At 36.7% G+C, this 16,286-nt stretch overlaps 1 protein-coding gene and 1 pseudogene across 1 annotated transcript in view; both read left to right on the plus strand.

Annotated features, from left to right (window-relative positions):
- STOX1 (storkhead box 1) overlaps positions 1 to 13,706 on the plus strand; it is a 39,982-nt gene extending 26,276 nt beyond the window's left edge. Inside the window, exons 2-4 of the mRNA XM_011372146.2 lie at positions 5,185 to 5,337; positions 6,518 to 8,855; positions 11,643 to 13,706. Coding sequence (XP_011370448.1) covers positions 5,205 to 5,337; positions 6,518 to 8,855; positions 11,643 to 11,790 — 2,619 coding nt within the window. The 5' untranslated portion in view covers positions 5,185 to 5,204 and the 3' untranslated portion in view covers positions 11,791 to 13,706. The remainder of the gene's footprint in view (positions 1 to 5,184; positions 5,338 to 6,517; positions 8,856 to 11,642) is intronic.
- Positions 9,330 to 9,448, plus strand: LOC111746817 (annotated as a pseudogene).
- Positions 13,707 to 16,286: the final 2,580 nt, after the last annotated feature.

A 16,286-nucleotide genomic window follows, 5' to 3' on the forward strand; every position in this document is an offset into this window, starting at 1 on the left:
ATTGTTGAGCTATTGTCACCAACTTCAGGAGCAAGCAAGTTGTAGTTTTCCAGGGTTCTGCTTCTATTGGCCAAGGGCTTTTAGGCTACTGTCATTAGGCACCAGGGGGCAGGGATTGATTGCCTAGGGTTACATGAATTTGTTTCTGTCACACAGGAGGCTGATTCTAGTCACAGATTGAGATCCCAAGCTATAAGGAGCCTGCCCTGGACTTTATTGGATGTCATCAGTTTTAATAGTTAAGAGGTCCATATTTTCATTTTCTAATTGGGTATCTTTGTGCTGCATTCATTTAATTTGCCTTGCACTATTTTCCCCCCAGAGAGTAGACTTTTATTATAACTTGGAAATTTAAAAATTTTTTTATACCAACTAAATCCTTTGAAAGTACAGCAAGGTATGGATAAATTAACAAAAATGCCCTTTACAGAAAAGATGGTATCAAATGTAGTAGGCACAAATATATGTGATTCTGCTTTGTTGGTATTTTTGTGAAACCAGTCTTTCAGCCTAAACACTTCTCCCATTTCTGCAACACCCAAGAGTACAAGACTGTAAACAGAGAGAGCATTGTTGTTACTGTTTACTCTGACTCACAGTCTGCCCTAGCCTTCTGATCCTTGCTCCTTCTAAAGGGTCAGAGGTCTACAGCAGGCCTGGACCTAAGGATGCTCTTCAATTATCCATAGTAGTTGAGGATAAAGCCAAAGGGCTGGACTTCTCTTACTAAGAAAGCTGTAAGTGGGATCTTCTACAATGAAAGTTAATTTTTGTATTTTAGTCATTCCAAGAACATAAGAAATTCAGAATTAATGGAAACAAACTGTAGTGATAGCCTGAAAATGATTTCTGCATCTGTCACAGATGTTCCCATGTCAGAGTTTACTCTGCTTTTCTGTACAAAAAACTCTGGATGATTTATGCACCTAAAGGCGTATCTTAGCAACGGTTGTGAAGGAAATGTACTTAGAAACTTCTAGGCTTTGTCTAGAAAGGAGATTCAAAGTAGAGGTTAAATGTGACATAGCAAGTTCTCTAAAATGCAGCTGATATATAGTTGTACTAATGTTAAGGAGAAAAAAAATAATTTGTCTTTCTAATTGTTGTAGTAGATTTGTTTACTCTTTTAAAATACACATCTCCTTGTGATCATTTTATAAGATACATAAATGTTGAGTCCCTATGTTGTACACCTGAAACTAGTATAATATTGTATGTCAGCTATAATTAAAAATAAATTTAAACTTTAAAAAATGAACAACACATTCCCCATGTATTTATAATCCATAGTAAGGATAATAAATACAGTTTCTAAGAGTGTCTGGATTTGGCAAGCAGTGTTAGGATTCTTTAAAAGTTGTTTGGGATTTTAAAAAGGTAAGAAAAATGTTCTCTGTTTCTTATACATTTCTGCTTGTCAATAAAAGTAGTGCTTTCTGAAAAATCTACTTTTTAACTTTTAACTTGAAATAATTATAAATATACAAGAGGTTGCCAAGAAATGTACAGGAACATCTCCTGCACTTCTCTCCCTAACTCATGAAAAATCTATTTTGACTATTAGTTTCCCTATGAAAAGAAGAAATGAGCTTCAGGATTGAACTGGAAAATGGGCTGCTTCAGATCTAGCCCAAAGGTATAGTGGAGACCCCAATCCTGGACCCCAGTAATGCTTCCTTGTTTCATTTGCACAGAAATGGATGATGCACTGTATTTCTATCCACTCAGCTCTGCTCTTAGTATATTCCCTCACTCTCCATCTCATGTTCAGAGTGACTAGGCTTAGGGTAGGGGTGAAGTGAGTCTCGAATGTGTATTGTGTGATTGAGCAAGAAGGCCTTAGGTTTTGCTCTCTACTCCAGTACTCCAGCCCTTTCTAGAACAGGTGACTTTTCCCCACATCTTATTTGAATTAAGGACTTCTAGTCCACATGAAGTAGAGGCAGGTAGTCAATTTAAAATCACATATAAGAAAAAAGTCAGTGTTTTATGAGATGAAGATATATGAAGGTTTATTTTTCATATGTTTTAAGTAAGCACACGGAGTTATGTTAAAGAAGCATACAGATATTCAAATTGTACTTTAATTCTATGTTTTATCTGGTTGAGGAGGGAGATAAAAGAGAAGTAAATCTCAGATGCCGAAGGAAAAAAAAAGACAAAGAGGAATGGAGAGAGCTTATTGCCCTTAGCTCAGAGGTAGAATTTCTAGGAGGATTTTGAGTTTTAGATGAATTTTTGTCCCATTTGGACAGTTTCAGCACCATCTCTCATCACTGTTTTTTGAAATGATAATTGATTAGCCATTCATCCTAGTTTCTCAGAATGCAGTAGGTATCCTAGTGTCACCCAATGAGATAGCCACAAGCACACCAAGAAGAGATCCTTTCCTAGGCTGCTAAAACAGAAATTCAGCTCTGTATTGTGACCTCCCAAGTCAAAAGTGCCTCAGCCTGACAAAGAAACTTAAGTAAACAAGGAAACAGACCAGTGTGAGGTATAACAGCAAACTGCTTATCAGTTTCCTTATGGAAGTCCTTTATCTTCAGGCAGATACAATAAGTACTATGGGCCGTTTACCAGCTTTGGCTACAACCCTTCCTTCATTGCCAGTCTTCACCGCCTGCCTTCTACTTCAGCAGCCTGTGCAATGTGCAGGCTTCTTCACTGTCACTGGAAGAGTTAACTGCAGGATTTGTACAGCCAAGTTTTCTCAGTTCTTTGTCTTCCTTTTGGCTACACTTGACTCTCCCTGCAGCCCCCAAGCCTGTTTGTCGAATGGTTAGCTACTTGAACATTGCTATCATTAACATCCTCACCCTACCACTGCAAAGATCTGAGTACGAACTCAGATCTGCAGCATGGACATCACCTGAGAGGTTGTTAGAAATGCAGAATCACAGGCTTGGTCTGAGACCTTCTGAATCAGAATCTGCACATTAGCACAGTCCCCTGATGATTCTCATATGTACATTAACGTTTTAGAAGCACTGTTGGCCTCTCTGGCTCTCATCCTTTTTTTTGCCACTTCACCTGCCAGAAACCACACTTAAATCTCCTTGAGACTCAGGTTCCTTTATAATCTTCATATAGGTTTTTAAAATTTCCTAATATACTCCAAGAATAGCTCCTCAGACCCCCTTGCACACGTCATCTCTTTATTCTCATTTTTTTACTCCTCCCATTCCTATTTACTCTCTCTCTAACTTTCCAGAGATCAGATGATCTTCCTGTGCTATTTTTTTTCCTTCTATGCCTCAGTATATTTTCTGTCTTCTGCCACCTTCCGTTTTTTTCTCAAGTCTTAAATGAGGTATTATCTTCCTCATTTCTAGAGTAGTTCTTCTACCTGTACCTTTTATACATTTTACCTTTCCCCTTTGAGATCTTGCTGTCTTACTGGTCTTCTCTCTCCCAATGATCGTTTCTATCATTGCCACTAAGCCTTTCATTTTGACATCCAAATGTACAGAGATCTTTTAAGAAAATCACCATATATTCACATTCACTTGATCCTGTTCCTTTCTGATTTGTGTTCTATTTCTCTTCTTTCATTGTGGTTTACAGTTGGCGTTGTTTTCCTCCCTTCATCCCGAGCATTTGACAATAGAGACATTTTTGGTTGCTGCACCTGTGGGGGATGCTGCTGGCATTAGTGGGTAGAGACCAAGGACACTACTATAAACTTCCTACAATACAGAAGACAGACCTACACAACAAATAATTATCTGGCTAGGGTGACCAGCCATCCCTGTTTGCCTTTGACTTCCTCAGGTATAGCACTGAAAATCCTGTATCCCAGGAAACCCCTCAGTTCTGGGTGTACTATAATGCTTGGTCACCCTATATCTGGCCCAAAATGTTAAAAGTGCTGAAGCTGAGAAACCCTGCCCCAGAAGGAAGATCCATTAACTTTTTTACTCACCAGCTTCCTTCCCTTGATCCTGAATTTGTGTTCTTTTCTATGGAAACAGTTCTCTTGAAAGTCCCCATTGGTCATCTTTCAATAAAGAAATCCAATGGTCCTTTCTCTTCCTCTTCAACCATTTTGATCTCTTTCAAGCATTTGATGCTGTTGATTTGCTATTCACTTTGAAGTGTTTTTTCTTCTTATATTCTTGATTCTCTCCCTCCTACCCTCATTACTATGCTTTATCTCTTTCATGGTGTCCTATTTCTACTCTCTTAAATGTAGGTAGTCCCTTAGTTAAGTGTTCTTTGGCTCTCTTCTTTACTCTCATGTTAAATAATTGATTACAGTCTTTGGCTTCAAATCTTATATCTATTAGTTGATTCCTAAACCTCTTTCCTGAGTCCCAGTCTTTTATTTCCAATTAATTGAGAGGTTCCCTTGGATGTCTAGCAGATCTGAAACTTAACCTGAGTAATGGCAGGTTAAGAAGAACATTCATAAGTTGGCAAAGAGGAAAGACCATATGGTTTAACTTATATTTCCAGCCCTATCTTCCACTTTGTTCTGAAATACTCCTTAAACACTCTCTAACCGGGATAACTCTATCCATTCTTTTACATACCTTGTGTTTTCCTCTTTCCATCGTTTTGCTCATGTCTTCTTGCTAATTGGAAAACACTTCTGCCCTTTTCTTTTTCAAATCTTCCTAATTCCAATCAGGATAGTGTGGAATGATGAAAATATTGTAATAGGTGTCAGAAGGCCTATTTCTGTTACTTTACTTGCTTTTAGACCTTGGGACAATTACTTGAGCTTTCTATGGCTATATTTAAATAAAGAAATAATAATCTCATTCGTGCCTGTCTCAGATAGCTGATATGAAAAAAATGCTTTGAAATATGTGAATTATTATTGAACTCTGATAGCAGTTTGTGCCTTTCATATGGAAACTTTTTCTTGTGGTGACAAATACTACAAGCTTCTTAGAAGTAGGGACTATAATGTAAATCCTTTTCTTCTACAGTCTCTGTTATTGTGTTTGTCATGTTAAAAGAGTCTGAGTAAAGACTGATGAAAAAATAGCAGTTTCACCTGCTATTCGGTCTTTATAACTATTCTTGATTCTCTAATTCCAAGTATTTTACACTATATCAAATTTATCACCTTTCCTTTTTTTTTTTTTTTTTTTTTCTCTAATTCCAAGTATTTTACACTATATCAAATTTATCACCTTTCCTTTTTTTTTTTTTTTTTTTAAATTTCCAATTTAGGTGATGTCTTTCCAGTGCAAATGAATCCAATAGCCCAAGCTCAGTTTATACCTTTGGCCGAAGTTCTTTGCTGTGCTATATCCGATATGAATGCTGCTCAGATTGTAGTAACACAGGAATCACTATTGGAGCATTTGATGAAACATTACCCAGGTAGAGTAACAAGTTTTTCTCTGTTAGTTCATTGCATGTGTTTGTTTTCTATTTATAAATCATCTTAAACACAGATAAACTGGGCGATATCCAATTTTTTTCTATTATAGAACCTTATATTAGAGCCCTGCCAAGAAAAGGCCTACATCAGCAAATTTGATAAGGGTATTTTTTTTACTTTCCAATTAACTTTTTCAAAAATAACACTCATGGCAATAAATAAATGAGACTCTGTAGAAAGGAGTACAAAGCAAAAAAGGAAAAGTTTATCTTCTCCCCTCACCTCTTTGTATTGTTTATAATAGTTTCTTATGTATACATTCATAAATTGTGCTTGAGGATATGTATCCTTTTTAATATAACAAATTGGATCATTCTATAATTCCCTTTGTGCTTTTTTTTAACTTAAAAACATTTCGTAGATATTTACGTATCAGCATATATTGATCTATCTCATTATTTGCATAGCTGCATGATATTACAATGTGTGAATGTAGGAGAATATTTTTTTAATTTTTTTCATTCTAAAATGAATATGCTTATTATAGAAAAATCCAGAAAATTTAGAAAAGTAACCACTTACAGTATTGCCACTCAAGGGAAATCAGATGGCAACATATTGATGTATTTTCTTCCAATGCTATACAAACATTTTGAACATTGTTTTTATGATATAATTTTGAACCCTGCTATTTGGGAAAGGGAATTTCTTTTAAAATTCTTACTTTCCCAGTTTGGAAAACCACCGTAATCCAGATTTTAGGTAGTTTGCCCTCACCCAAGCACACACTGGTTTTCATTTTCTCTTTAGATTCTTATTGAGATTTAAGCTATGAGATTGGTTTTCAAATTCTCCCATGTTTGCTCTCAAAAATACTTTCCTTAGGCAAAATTTAAATTTATAATGGAGTTGCGTAACTAATGTTTGTATTTGAATGAACTCAGATTATTTCTTTCTACTGAACTATTAGCCTAGCCATATGTCTTTGTGTGGACCAAATTATATTCCTGTTATTCAGTTAAATTATGATCATCATTAATGCTCTGGCATTTTAATTACATATATTATAATTAACTCTGGGTTGATCAAGCAAATGTGTGGTCATTTCTGAATTACTGATTTCACTCATTAAAATGTTTCTCATTCAAAATACCACTGTAATATGCTTGTTCGTTTTAGGCATTGCAATTCCACCTCAAGATATTCTCTATACCACTTTGGGAACTCTGATTAAAGAAAGAAAGATTTATCACACTGAAGAAGGATATTTCATAGTTACTCCTCAGACTTACTTCATCACAAATACAACCCCCAAAGGCAGTAAGAGAGTCCGAGCAGATGAAAGTCGTGCAGCGCCAACTTGCATCACGTATCTGGTGAGCATGGAGAGCTGTGCAGAGTTAGCCAAAGAAAATGCTGCCCCTGTTTCCCATTGTCAGTCTTGCCAGTGTTTCCCTGATGCGTGCACTCAGGATCTACAGGAGCCACCAGCTGCTGCAGAATTGACTAGAAAAGGCCAGAAAGGCCTTGGGGAATCCAAATTTTTGATACAGAATCGAGCAGTTTCAGTGTCTGAGGAGAATCACATCTTGGAGAGCACCAAACCTTCGCCATGCACAAAAAACAGAGATAAAGGCAAGAAGTTTGGCTTTAGCCTGTTCTGGCGCAGTATATCCAGAAAGGAGAAGACCAGAACAGAGCACAGCAGTTTCTCTGCCCAGTTCCCACCAGAAGAGTGGCCTGTCCGAGATGAAGATAACTTGGACAATATCCCTCGAGACGTTGAACATGAGATAATCAAACGAATTAATCCCATTCTGACTGTTGACAACTTAATCAAACATACCGTCTTAATGCAAAAATATGAAGAAAAGAAAAATTATAATAGCCAGGGCACTTCCACTGATATGCTGACAGTCAGGCATAAATATCCTTTAAAAAAGGGAGTTAAGAAAAGGCATGGTCGTTGTGCAAAGCCTCGAAGGCGGGGACATTCTCATAGGGATAGACACAAAGCCAGGAGTCAGGGAAGTGAGCCTCAGGCAGGAAGCATTACACTGGAGAAACACCCCAAGCTCCTTGCTACACAGCCCATCCCCAGAATTAAAAATCCAAATAAAGCAGTAGTTCAGAAACCACACTATGAGAACCCATTAGAGCTAGGTTTGATTTACAAAAAGCGAATCAGTAATCCTTTCCAGGGTTTATCTCACCGTGGGAACCCAATTACCAGAGAGCACAATACCCAGAAGACCATTGATCTGAAACCTAGTCAGATTGGACCAAAGGGAAAGCCTTTCCAAAGGTCAAGGTCTTTGGATTCCTCACGAATCTTTGAGAGGGAAGATGAACAGCCATTTGCTGGACAATGTAAGGATAAACCGAGGGCAGAATCCATTTATATGGCTAACTCTACTGTCAAGCCTATCAGTGACTTTAGAGATCACCTTTTAAATTACTCTCAATATAGTGTTTCGCAAAATGATAGTAAATGCTGTTCCTTTAGGGAAAGCATGTTGACATATGATGTGTATGGTGGAGAAAACGAGGTAATCCCTGAAGTCTTGAGGAAAAGTTATTCTCACTTTGACACATTAGGAGAGGCAAAAGAAACACAGCATGTCCTGCCATCACTGGGTTCCTCTTCTGTAGACCAAGCATCCTCTGCTTATAGATTAGTTGACAAAACAATACACCAGTTTCAAAATCTTAGTCTTTTGAATTATCCAGTTGGTGCAAACCTTTTGAGACAAGACAGAGACTCAGAGGAAACACCCATGAGAAAGGCTTTTGTCCAGGAAGCAGAGACTTTGAGTCTAGAAAATGAAGTGCTTTCTGATGATGGCCAAACTTTGTATCAGAATAAAGTGGAAAATGATGATGGTGCCTGCAGTTCATTATATCTAGATGAGGATGACTTTTCTGAGAATGATGATTTATGTCAGATGCTGCCTAGCCACATTCAGTGTTCCTTTATAGGGAGAAGCGAGTGGAATCATTTAGGAAAACAAAAGGTGACTGAAAGATCTCTGACTGAGTACAACAGCAAAGTACATAGATTTGAGCCTCAGGTGCTTAAAGGAAATGAAGGTTACAAACCCTCTGGGTTCCTCACTAACTTAGGCGAAAGCCAGAAACCTAATCTCTCTGCTGAAAGCTGTGGCCCCAATTCAGGAATCCGGTCTGGTTTCAACTGTGAAGAGGAACCCTGTGTCGCTGAATGTGTGCAGTCCTCGGCATCTGTAGATGGAAGTATATTTGATTACTATAGCACAAGGAAAGCCAATTCTGAGGCTGAAACCCCACAAGGCTCTTATGGTGACGCAGGAAAGAAACCAGCCAGCTGGAGTCAGAGTGCTCAGAATCAGGAAATGAGAAAACAATTTACACAAAAGTTAGAACTTTTCAACTCTTCACATATGCCAGTGATGGCTCAGGATATCCAACATGAACACAGTCACTTGGAAGGAACAGAAAATCATAGTATGGCAGGAGATAGTGGAATAGATTCTCCACGGTAAGTGCACATAAAAGCATTTGATTAGTCTCTATCTCATGGGAATTATTAAAGTTAAGAGCACATTGAGTTACTTAGTGGGAGACTCCTGAATAAACTTTTTTTAATGATACAATTCTGCCACCCTTTACTGAATAAATTGTGTAAAGTTACAATGAAATCTCTTGTGTAATAGGATAGAGTTCATTTTTAATGTGAGCCAAATTTGACTGTTCTACTACTACTAAATCTTGAATTATTTCTAAAAATAGGAACTGCTAAAAACCAAGCATTTCCTGAACTTAGGGTTGGAAGTTTTCACTTGTATTCCTAGTTCTGCATAGGTTGAGAAAGAGATGCTGCTACTTTCCACTAGTATTTTCCAGGCTAATTTGTTTAAATAACATTGTTCAGATTATAAAAATAATATGGTCATAATAGAACATTTGAGAAGTACTGAAACTGAAAAGTATTTCTAAAAAATATAATCACCCAGTCTACGGCCATGCCACCCTGAACAAGTCCAATCCCATCTGATCTCGGAAGCTAAGCAGGGTCGGGCCTGGTTAGTACTTGGATGGGAGACCACCTAAGAAGACTACGTGCTGTAGGCATAAAAAATAAAAAATAAGGGATTGTAAGCTGACAAGGTCCTTATAATCTGTGAGATCAGCCAAGGTTTGCCTCACCTAAAAAAAAAAAAAAAATTATATAGATGTGTGTGTGTATAGATGTGTGTGTGTGTGTGTGTGTGTGTGTGTGTGTGTGTATTATAGTCACCCTATTTAGATATTTTTAAAAATCCTTTTGTATTTATTTGGTATATTTATAATATTTCAGGCTGAACATACTGATCTAAATATTTTTATCTATTGAAATCATATTGTAGTTGCTATTTTGCATGTTGCTTTTTTCAGTTATAAAATTTAGCATATATATTTATTAGATGTTTTTATTATATAAAATTATTGTGTACCTCTTTTTGAAAAGTAATACAAGAATGTAAAAAGTAAAACGAAGTTTTCATTCTCCAACCTTTCCCACTCCCATTCCATAGAGGTGACCTAGACACTGTGAACAGTTTGGAATATAGTCTTTCAGACATTTTTTTTGTGCATTTATAAATATATTTTGACAACAAATCATATAGAGCTGTGGCTTTTTTCACCTACCATATCATGGATATCCTGCAATCAATACATACAGACCCAACTCATTCTTTTTAATAGTTGTTTAGTATTCCATTATGTGGGCCTTATTATTTATCTAACCATTATTTTCCTTCCTTTGTCATTTAGATTATTCCCATTTTTGTCTATAATAAATATCCAGTGATTGTTTTTACATATAAATATTTGCAGACATTTCTGATAATTTATAATTTAGGCTAACTACTCAGAAGTCTGTTTTTAGAATACCTTTCTTCATTCAGGAACAGATCTTCTCTGCTTGAAACAATAGTTTGATTCATATTAAGTCTTTAAAGTATCAAAACACGTTGTCTCCAAAGTAAATAATGGTGGTGTAAATCAATAAGCTGGGGGTTGCCTTTCTCTCTCTCTGGAAAAAGCAAAACAAAAACAAACCCAAAACAGATAAGGGAAATTATTTCTTGACATGCAATTGAGAATTTAAATGAGCAAAATCTTGAGAAATTTGATTTCTTATAAATCACTTATGATTTTCTTGACTTATAACTAATATCATTAATTCCAGTTTAGGGGAAAAAAAGTGCAGCTCGCTGCCAGTGTTCATTTGGCATCACATGTAGAAATGCTACATTTTCTAGGATTTGACGTTTTTAGGAATCAAACTACTAAAAACAATGCTATAAATAGAATGATGTCATTTGTTTCCAAAGACTATCAGTATATACTAGAGTGATGCAAAAATAATAAAAGGAAGATATTTTATGACAAACTTTGGGGATAAAGTTAGGACTGTAATCTGTGAGTTATCTTGGGGTAAATGCTGCAGGTGCCACCAGCAAGTATTCTTGGGGCAAATGGGAAAAGGATTAAAGACTTGTAGAGGAAGAGGGAGGGAAGATAGCATTTGAACATCAACTATGTGCCATATTGTTAATATAAAGATTAAGGGGCTAGAAATGAACAAGATGTTGCTACTTGCAGGAAGCTTGCAATTTAGTTGAGACCAACAGACAAATTGGACTCAAGAACAAAGCATAAACTCTTTATAACTGCCAAAAGATGTGGAATTAAGAGTGCTGGGTGGGCTATGTTGTGTGGGGGAAGACTTATTGGAGGACACATTTATGAGACATATCCTAATGTAATGAATATGTGATGGAGAAGAAGCAATGTGGAAAAGGGGGAATGTCAAAAGCAAAATGCCCAAACAGTAATGTGACTTGGCTGAAGCAAGGCAGATAGATGTATTCGATAAGGGACTAACATAGCTTACAGCTCTTAGGAAAGGAACATTGTCAATATGAAAAATATTGTAGTTGGTATGACTTCTCAAAAAAGAAATAAATTACACAAGATGATATTGGTCACTTCAGTTGTGTGGAAGAGTTTTACAGTGACTTTTTTTCTGACTAGAAAATATTTGATACTGGATCTGAGAACAGATGTTCAGAAAATGTGAACTTTATATTGTGCTATTGTGAAGCATTTAAAATGTAAAGAGCACTTTAGATTTTTAAAGGTCGACGTATTTGATAAATGCATCTTAGTGTTAGTAAATGTTATATTGCTTCAAAGAAATGAAAGGTGGTATAATGCCTTGATTAGAAATCCAGGCCCCTTTTGAAGGTAATAATTCTGTTATTTTTAATATCTTTAGGACACAGAGTCTTGCATCCAATAATTCAGTCATTCTGGATGAACTAAAAAGAAGACAGAATTTTCTACAGAATTTTGAAGGCACAAAGAGCAATCAAACACTTACATCTAATTCCTTACTACAGCTAAATCCAGTCATAAATGTTTAATTCTTATATTTCTTTTGGGAACTTTTGGTAAAAATGTACAATATCATATAGGATGTTTTAATCAACTGAGTATATAAGAATTCTCTAAAGCCAAACATGCTATTAATCTCATTACTTATTTTGTTCTAGTTACTGGCTTTTTTCCTTTTTTGACATTTTAAAGCTTTTTTAAAGCTTATTTTACGATGAATTTATTGGGACTATATAGATTGTTTGCAGTAAGAAAAAAAAAAACATGGAAATCATGGTCCTCTTCCAATTGAATATAATTAGCTTGCATTTTCAGACATTACCTTCTCAAATATGTAGGATGTTAATTTACTACCCAGCAGTGAATTTCTCTACTCGCACTAATACTGAGTTATTATAAGTGGATCTCACTAGATTTCAACACAAAAATTCAGAAAATAGTGTTTTAGGGTTACATAGATACTTTGTTTACAACTGAAGTCTTTTACCATTATCAGAAAAAAAAATATGTCGATGTGTTGGATGCTCTGCAACAAGAATTCCTTCCATCCAGTCACTGATGTCAAGGATCTTCTCTGCAACCAGCTTGAACATGAAATAATGGCTCTACATTGTCACTGACTGGCAATGTCTAAAATACCTGTGACAGTAGGCTCTGGCTCAACTGTTTCTCTGGTGCCTCCCCACATTTGAAGCTCTCTCTATAGCATGGCTGTGAGAAGTCAGGATGTTCTCAGATGGCACAGAGATAAAAGAAGAATGGCTGGAAATGGCTTATCAGTGAAGTAAAGGGAGGTTCTGCATTAGAGATCTAGAGAAGAGAAACCATTTGATCCATTTCCATTCATGATAAGACCCTTCATGGCTTTGCCAGAATTTTTATGGTAGGCCTTTTTAGACCAAGTAGTGGAATAATCAAGACAGGTTTTAGGTAGATGCTAATGCTGACTTATGGTTGAAGGGATGTTTCTTCTAAGAGGTTTCTAAGGATTGTCAAGGCTTTAGATCTCAATGATGATTGAATCATTGGAGAGTGTCTCTTTCCAGCTCTCACTGTTCTGCTGACAGTGACAGCCAGATAAAGCTCAGCACAGTGGAGAGCTTGCCTCCAGGCCCTGTGGGAGTGCAGAGGAGAGGAGATCAGATAAGATCAGTTCTGACTATGGTTTTCATTGGCCTTGACCAACCTATCATGGCATTCCAAAATGATTAGCTCTGTTCACAAGGGCATTCAAAACTGGACAAAGTACCAAAAAGGGTAATCTGGGGAGAAACACCTTTTGGGGGAGGCATTGCTTTAGGTGATCTTATAGCTTCGAATTAGCATCAGTGAATCAAAGTTACAAGAAAGATTTCAGTATGAAGAATGTTGCATTAGTCAAACCTATCTGTAGATGAAATAGCTTTGTAAACAAATGAATTTCCCATTATTTAGGGCATTCAAGCAGAGGCTTGGTGATCCCTTGACTACTATGTTGCAGAGGTATTTCCAGTACTTAGTTTTATCAGGATGGCTGAAATATAGACGATTTTGAAGATTCCTTCCAATGGTACTGTTTTGTGCTTATAAGATTCAGTGAGTGTTACCTGTCAAATACATCTCAAAAAAAAAAAAAAATGATTCAGCGAGGATCTTGCAAAATACTGGATTGACATAAGATTCCTGAGCATTGCGTCTAGTTCTCTATTTCTGCACCTATCCCTGCCAATCCTTGGAAGAAGGAGCACTAGCAACTCTGTTCTGTCTTCGAATTTGGACCCGGACAAGTTTCTTAGCAGAAAGGAATCCAAAGTCTTGTGGCTCTAGCCATATCTAGGGACCAATGAAAGCCATCTAATTTTGCTACTGGATGCATTATGACATTCTCTAAATGTATTAAGGTGGAGCCTATTATGAAACCAATAAACTTCTGTTCTAAATAAAACATATGACTACAGAAATTAAAGATGGGTATTGTTCTTTGGGAGGTTATTCTCTAAAATAGGTGACTTGCATTTTCCTCCAGTATTTTTTTTGTGTGGAAATTTTAGTTCTTTATTTTTCTTCCCAATGGTAGTCTGTTCTCTAATGAGAAAACTCCTAAGCATGATGACCAGAGCTTAGGAGAAAAACAAGTTTGAATCCCAGTTCCAATCCTTAGTAGCTGTGTAATGGAGAAAGTTATCAAACTTCTCTGATTCAGTTTTCTCATCTGTAAAAGGAAGATAGTAATGATACCTTACATATTGTTACAAGATTTGAGGATAATCTATCGAAATGCCCAATGCAGCAGGCCCCTAATATTGTTATGTGTGTTTTTATATATTCACAAAACTTGTCTGATAGGTAAATACATGGCCTACTATACAGGTCCCCTGTTTTTTGCCAGGTTTTCTGGAGTTCTTCCATTTAGAGATTCAATCCTTTAGGTGAAGATTAGAGAAAGTATCATCAAAATCTAGATATGCCTGGGGAAGGTATTATTTCTTTGGCTAACAAATTTTCAGTTAATATTGTATGCTATCAATAGGAACAAAATATGCAAAGCATGGGCTTATTGTAGACATTTATACTGTGAGACTCTGATCACCCTCTCATCTGGGATCTCAAACCCCTAGGAATCCTCAGAGAGTAGCTGGCTTCTGTGAGCTATTTTCAATATATTGAAAATCCTAATAGAAATTCCTCTGCTTTGCTCCTTGCTAACTAAAACTTTTCTTTGCCAGTGGCTGAAATTACACCACCTCAGTAATGCAAAACTATCACATGCTGGTGTGACATTGTAAAACTGTATTTGTATCTTATTTATAGATTAGAAGAATGATTTTGAATCAATTATTAATAAATGCAGTTTAGCAGACAAAATGTTTCAAAATGTCAGATCCATGACATAAAAACAATAGAAAGAGCTGTAGTAGTGAAAAGCTTGGGAACCACTACTTTTTGAGAACCCATTCTATACCTAACCTGAGAAGGCTTTTGGGGAATGGGAAGGCAGACCAGTGCCTAAAGGAGTGGGAAAGAGAGACATGAAAGTCATGAAATAAGAATGGGGGTATCAGAAACTACTTTGCTGGCCTCTAACAAATCCCATTTAAAACCTTAGTAACATTCCTTATAGCAGTAACAAACTTCCATTTCTTGGGTAATGGTGCCCTCTTCTGGGGTAACGTGACTATACTCTTCCACCACTTGATTCAAAACGTCTATAAAGTAATTGACTAAAGAAACAGACCTCTCTTCAGAGTATACAAATTTAAAAGGCTTTTCAACTAGTTTCAGTTAGGAGCTAGATACATAGTTATACATGTGCTAAATATGTTCAAAGCTGTCTCCAGTGTTTTCAAAACCTGTCAAATACCTCAAACTAAACTTAGAAATGCGTCATTTCTGTAGTACTGTTGTATCATCTGATCCTCCCAAAATTCTCTGCACTATCAATGCATTTTTGTCCTCATTACTAGTGAAGAACAGCTTTTAAGTTGGGTTGGCCACGGTCATGTGGCTAACAATGGCAGAAACATGCCTCCTGTTCCCTCTTTCATTTTTCCCTTCTACCCTGAACACTCATTCTCTGACTCCAATGTCTCTTGATCAATTTATAATCACCCCTTAAACTATTTCAATGTATAAGTCTTGAGGAGCTAAAAAGTTTACTTCATCTCTTTGCTCTTCACAACATATTAACATTTGTTCCTGTTGTCCCAGTTTTGTGTGTGTGACATACTTAACCACATCCACTCTGTGTTCCTATACACATTATGCCCTGTTGTAGGACTATGAACTTTTAAGATGGTAGAATTGGGGATGGGTGTGAGGGAGTAGGACAAAATGATTTAGAAAAAAAGCACAGATCCAGAGATGCATTTTCTCACAATTATTAGTTGAACATTCCTTTTGTTCATAGTATTGAAGGCTATGTTTACAGAAACATAGCCTTTCACTTTAGACCAATCCATAATTATGCAGAAGGCCTATGGCAAGATTTAACATTTGTGGTTTCAGCAATCCCCAAACTCCATGACATGTAGCAATTTGTAATTTTGCTAAGAAACAAGTTTGATGCTCAGGTTACAAGGCTCGTGTGCTAGACTTCCTCAAGTGGTTTGCGAAGTGCCCCCGCATCTACATCTCAGCTTGGTTTCTTGTTCCCCAGTTAAGGGTAGCTGGATTGAAGAGATTATGAAGAGAGAAAAATGGCTCTGTAAAGAAAGCCAACCAGCTAACACAGGTGAAATTAGAAAAGGTATATGCTAGGAATTAACGCTTAGTATTGTCAAAAGGTTTTCAGTTTTGTATAAAGTTAATTCAGAGGCAGTTAATCCCCATCGGTAAAATAAAATCCGTTTGTTCACTGCAAATACATGTGTCAAAGATATCAAGGCTTGTTTTCTCTCTAGGTTTCTCCAGGCTTTTCCTACTAGTGTCCAGGTTTTTCAGGCTGCTGTCGCAGAGAAGGCACTGATCTTGGATTTAGATTAGTTCTCTAGTCCTGACTGTGCCAATAACTGTGTGACTTGAGACCAGTAAATCCCTTCCTAGGGTT

The sequence above is a fragment of the Pteropus vampyrus genome, unplaced genomic scaffold, assembly GCF_000151845.1.
Source record: "Pteropus vampyrus isolate Shadow unplaced genomic scaffold, Pvam_2.0 Scaffold202, whole genome shotgun sequence".
In the NCBI taxonomy this organism is placed as follows: domain Eukaryota; kingdom Metazoa; phylum Chordata; class Mammalia; order Chiroptera; family Pteropodidae; genus Pteropus; species Pteropus vampyrus.